Source organism: Benincasa hispida, chromosome 6, assembly GCF_009727055.1.
Source record: "Benincasa hispida cultivar B227 chromosome 6, ASM972705v1, whole genome shotgun sequence".
NCBI lineage: Eukaryota > Viridiplantae > Streptophyta > Magnoliopsida > Cucurbitales > Cucurbitaceae > Benincasa > Benincasa hispida.
The window spans coordinates 7,610,729-7,616,640 of record NC_052354.1 but is presented as its reverse complement, the minus strand read 5'-3'; the positions used below and the strand labels follow the sequence as shown (position 1 = coordinate 7,616,640).

The 5,912-nt window shown below is 35.0% G+C and overlaps 1 protein-coding gene across 1 annotated transcript; it reads right to left on the bottom strand.

Annotated features, from left to right (window-relative positions):
- Positions 1 to 3,731: 3,731 nt before the first annotated feature.
- On the bottom strand, positions 3,732 to 5,410 carry LOC120080260 (malonyl-CoA:anthocyanidin 5-O-glucoside-6''-O-malonyltransferase). The gene has a single exon (XM_039034876.1). It carries the CDS (start codon positions 5,252 to 5,254, stop codon positions 3,851 to 3,853), a length of 1,404 nt encoding a protein of 467 aa, XP_038890804.1. The 5' UTR covers positions 5,255 to 5,410; the 3' UTR covers positions 3,732 to 3,850.
- Positions 5,411 to 5,912: the final 502 nt, after the last annotated feature.

The following is a 5,912-nucleotide window of genomic DNA, read 5'->3' as shown; positions in this document are numbered from 1 at the left end:
AACTCAATTGATCAATGAAACTTTAAAATAAAGTTTCCCAAAATGATATTTAAATTAGAGAATAAACTTATCTATAGTTTTTATTAAATGTAATAAACAAAACATACTTTTATTAAAACAATTGTTAAGGTCCTCTTTGGTAATTATTTTTATTTTTAGTTTTTTTAAGTTGAGCCTATTTTCTCTTCATTTCTTACCATGTTTTACATATGGTTGAATTCTCAGCCAAATTCTAAAAATAAAAATAAGTTTTTTTAATTTTTTATTTTTTTTTTAGTTTTCAAAAATAATTTGTTTTTATGATGACTATTTTGTTTTTAATTTTTTATTCAATAATTCATTAGGTTGAATAAAATATAAATTGCAATTTTTTTATTTCATTATTATTATTCTTTTTTGACAAAGATATTATAATTAAAGTGTGGGGTAGGGGAATCGAATATCTGAACTCGAGGTCGATAGTACACTATGCCAATTGAGCTACATTCATGACTTCTTTTTTTTTTTTTTGGGTAGTGAACAACAAAAATGGGAAACCAAAGATAAATAAAAACTTTTGATTTCTTCTTCTTTTTCTTCTTTTTCTTCTTCTTCGTGTGTTGTTGCTTTATATTTTTATTATTGCTCTGTATTTTTACTTTATCAATTTTTTTAATTGAATCCCGGATCATCTTAGCAGCCGATAGAATGCCACATATTTCTTTAATTGTTTCACTTTCAATTCTTCCAAATTTGGAGGATCATCGAGAACAAATCTTCATTTTTCACTATTTCTTGCTAGAAAATGTTCAAAGAAAAAAAATCTTCATTTCATATTTTTTGTATGTGCTACATATTATTATTAACACTCATTTGATATGTGAAGTTCATTAAATAAAAATATAGTTTACAAATTTATACGTATAAATATTACACTTATTGTAGACAAAATACTATTTTTTATATAATCAACAACCCTACAACATATTTTAACAGCCATCAGCCTTATAGTAAAGAGTGGTTGTCGAAATTAATTATCGAAGATGATTTTAATTGGAGTTTGTAGTTGGAGGCAGTTATCAGAGTATAAAGTTAGTTGCATGATGGTGGCAGTGGAGTTGGGAGCCGAAGTGTTGGGTTGTATGTCCTAAAACTCGCAATTTGTAATATTAAACATATTCTATTATCAATAAATATGTTATTGACCTTTATTTAATAAAATTGTTATTGAATATGTGAATTGCACCTGTAAAGTCTAAATCCAATAAACTATAGATCCATGACTATTATATGAATACATGAACTTTATGTGGAGACATAAGAGTGGATCAAGTTCAGTAAATAGCCAAAATGGTCTATAGTATACGAGTAAGGCTGGGTACCTTATTCTGGTAACACTATTGGATGCAACCACTCTGTAGTTGTTACAATTTGTTGTAAAGTGCTACAAACGAAGTGATCATGTTTCTTTCATGAGGAGTTTGGGCGCCCTATGCAATGAGTTTGCATAAGGTTATGACAAAAAATAAGTCACTTTTACTTTATAACGTTATTTATTGTTTAAGATTGACTATTTCAAAGCGATGACTGAGGTAACTTGACCTTAATCCTGAGCTAACTATGAACTCCTGTTTATCGGGATTATCTTTAGATTTGCATGGGTGAGGGTTGGCTTAACAGCGCTGACTCAATAAGCCTCCATTTTAGGGGTAAGACCGGGTAGATAGCTGGGAACATAGGATGCAAAACGGAATTCACTCCTACCCGGTTTTTGGGATAGTAGAGAGGTTGTTCCTTAACTGCTGACTCCGGGTCTTGAACAAGGGACCCCACCTCTCATTTGCCTGAGAGAAACTCAGTTTAGTGATTGGATCGCAAATCAATTGTTCATTAGAGGATTAGTGAGACTTAAGGAGCAAGATGTAATCTCGGGGTAAAACAACTTTTGACCCGGTCGTTATTACGATATATGGAGAGTGCAACTATTGAGCTTTAGTGGAGTGACCCAGTAGTCAATGAATGGTGGTTAATTAAGTTAAGGAGTTTAGCCAGTTAATCACATATCGTTGGAGCCCACGATCTGTAGGTCCATGAGATCCCTTTACTAGCACATATCTAACTAAACCTTAGAACAGTGCGACGAACGAATTTGAAGTGTTCAAATTCAATTTTTGGTGCAAAGTGGTAAATATATACGATATATTTAACGTAATGTTTAATTGTGAATTAAACATAAAGAGAGAGAAAATAGAAGATACTTAAATAAGATTTAAATATCAAGATTATGAATAGGGATTCATATTCATTAGAATTATTGTTGAATTTAATATTAAATTAAATTAATTAAAGTGCTTAAGTAATTATTTAATATTAATTTAATTTTAAAATTGATTATTAGAATTAATTTTGAAATTAAATGGAATTGGTCAAAATTTCATTAAAAGTCAAATTGTTGACTAGGTAAAAAATGCAATGAAAGTTAAATTGTTGACTTTTGACTTTGAAAGTCAAAAAGTCAAATTTTTTGACTTTGGACAGAGTCAGACTTTGACCATCGATTAAGTTAGTGGAAAGATCCAACAAAATGTGAGTAGGAAATACCAACTTTTACATTATGTTGTCTTCATTTAAAGACACTTGCCCCACTAAATCCCACTTTGAGTTAGTGATTTTTTAGTGTCAAATTTTCATCACACTCAAAGTTGCATGTTTTGCATATAATGGTCTTTAAAAGGAAGAGTTTATGATTGTTTAGAACTTTTGGTCATAATGGAAATTGATGAGATTATGTTATATCTCATAACAATTTTCTCTCAAAAACTTAACCTTTTCCTCTCCAAAATTAGCCACTCATCAGATTCCATCATCTCGTTCTAAGATCGGAGAATAGTCGGGAAGACTCTTGTGGTGGTATACGAACCGTTCATGAGGAGATTGGAGCTAATTTGGAGAAGCTTTGGGACTACAAAGGTTGTATTTCTACTTTGTCTTTATCTTGTTTTAATTGCATGTTCATCCTTTGTAATTAACCTAATTATAGTACTTTAGATCAGTTTTTTCTTCCACTGCGCATGTGTTCATTGCATCACGAAGTTTGTCAACGAAGGTAGTTTTCGGAGCTCGAAGTTGGTCATCGGTATTAGCCGCATGAAGGTGGTTGGCGAAGTTGATTATCGAAGATGATTTTCATTGGAGTTTTGTAGTCGGAGGTGGTTATTAGAACTCGAAGTTGGTCACATAAAGGTGGCATTGGAATTGGTTGCCAGAGTTTTTGTCGTCGGAGGTAGTTGTCGAAGTTCGGAGTTGTTCGTCAGAGTTGCTCACTCAAAGGTGGTCATTGAAGGTAATTTTTGTCGGAATTTGTAATTGAGGTGGTTGTTGGAGCTTACGAAGGTGGTTGTCGGAGTTGTTCATCAGAGTTTGTTGTCGGAGGTGATTGTCGGAGTCCAAAATTGGTCATCAGAATTGGTCGCACGAAGGTGGTCATCAGAGTTGGGTCAGTGGAGTTATCATCGTAGGTGGTTGCTGGAGCCCGGAATTGGTCGTCGGAGTTGTCATTAGAAGTGATTTTCGGAGCCCGGAATTGGTTCCCGGAGTGTGACAGGGATAATCACCGACAATGATCAATGAGTGGAGTCATTAAAAGTATTGGAAGAAGTGAGAGTTGTGGTGAGTTAGTGTGAATTGGTAAAATACACAAACTCAACTCTATCAACATTTAAAGTTTTTGTGCTACACACTCTTTAAAAATATTGATTACTAAGATGTCTAGATGGAAATTTAATACTATAAATGCAAGAAGATTTTCAAATTTAAAATAACAAGTTTAGGAGAGAGGTTTTTATTTCTTCATTTAGAGAGCACAAGAAAGCTAAAGAGTCTTGAGCCCATCGGAGAAAATGGAAGCAAAACAGAGCATTTCCGGTTGAGAAAGCACCAAACTGACTTCAATCCCATCTCCGTCTCTTCCATCCGCCAAAGAAATCGAACCAGTCCTCTCAATCGAAACCATCTTCACATTTTCTGCTCTTCCCCACCCGAAATCCAATCCATAAACCCCTAATCTCGGCGATCCAACCACTCCCACAATCTTAATCCCCTGTTCCACCGTCTCCCATTTCGACAAACTTTCCTCCGCCCCCTTCGTCACATTCTCATCTAACCCCTTAATCGCTTCATCAATCCTCTTCGATGCGATCCCCAATCCCTTTTCCTCATGCTCCAGTTCTCCAACTTCCGCAAAAACCCCATGGGTTCCGCCGCAGTTCCCGAAGTAATTCGCCGGTACCGGTGGATCCAGACGAGCCCGCCAATCGGCGTAGAAGCCCAGGTACACTCTCTTCTTCTTCTGTTCTATTCTCGCTGCTTTTACTGCACAAATCGATATGTATGCGAATGCCAGAACGAACGATGAGTATCGGGTTGGTTTCCAGGGTTTTGATTCGTTTTGCTTTGTTGTTGCTGTTCTAAGATTTTCGATATCTTTACGAGTGAATTCAAATGTCCCTCTTACCATTTCTGGCGAAACGCCCAAATTTGGGAAATATTTCAGGCTTTTGATTGATGGGTCGGTGGTGTTGGACTTTTTTTGCCAGTCGTTGATGTAGAGCATGTCGATTCCTTTCGGGTCTTTGATAATAGACCGATCGAAAAATGGGGTTAGTTCTGGCGGTAGAGTGATAGAGGATTCGGGTTTGTTTTGGGTGTGTTTGAAAATGTAAGCCCACGATTTCAAGAACATGATCGAGCTTTTGCCATCAACAAAGGCGTGGTGATTGGATATGCCAATGGATAATCCCCTGTTTTGGAACAGCGTGACTTGCAGAGCTAGAACCGGAACAGAATCATCCGCCGCCGGCAATTCCGGAACAAATGGGCGGCACTCTTCCACCGGACGGATTCCAGTTCCGGAAAAGTGGGTGAAGTCGGCATCGGTCTCGACGACCGTGAGGGAAACGCCATCGCCAGGGGAGTAAAGAATGGTGGGTTTGGGAGATTGCGACGGCCAGACGAGATTTCCTGCGAGAGGGAGGAAGTGTTGGAGGGTGAGAGAAAGGGAATGCTTGAGATTTGTGAGGAGAGAATTTGAGTTGAACAATGGGGGATCTGGTAAAGAGTAGAAGAAGATTCGCTCAGTGGGAGGGATTTTTAAAAACAGAGCATCGAAGTAAGTAAAAGGAAGAGAGAAATGGGTGGCGGAGGAAGGGGAAGCAGACGGCGGAGCCACCTTGGAAACTTCCAGAACTCTGACCAGGTTTGGTTTCAGTTTCTCCATACTATGAGATTTGAGTAGCGATTCTTACTGATTCAGAGTAATTTATAGAAGTTTATGATTGAAAAGATTGATTATTGTAACAGAGTGATTTGAAAACATTGTGTGATTCACGTGGAAATGGAAATTGGATTTTTTGGTAAGATGATGATAGAAATGGAAAACAATCACAATTTGCCTCAAAACTTATAATTCTTTTTTTATATTGCATCAACGTGAATCGCGACATTATGGCGATTATTTATTTATTTTTATTATTATTTTTTAGTTACTTTCCCGTGGAATAATATGCTTGAGAATTAATAAGAATTACTGTATTTGAATGTACGTATAAATGTTATTAGAATGGCTTATTAATTAAAATTAATTAAATATGCATTTAAGCATGCAAAATAACTTTGTAATTTTGATTTATTTACTATTAAATTAAATTTGTATTATCATATATTTATATTATCAATTTTTTAATAAAAATAATATTGATAATTAATTTAAATATTTATTTTTTTCCTGTAGTTGTGTTAAATAAAGAGTTAGTTAACTAATTGATCAATGTCAATTAGAAGTCTTATATATATAAGAAAGAATTTATATGAACTAATTGATTTTAAATCATTAAACAAGGTTTTTAAACTATGTTTTTAATTAAAAACCATATAAT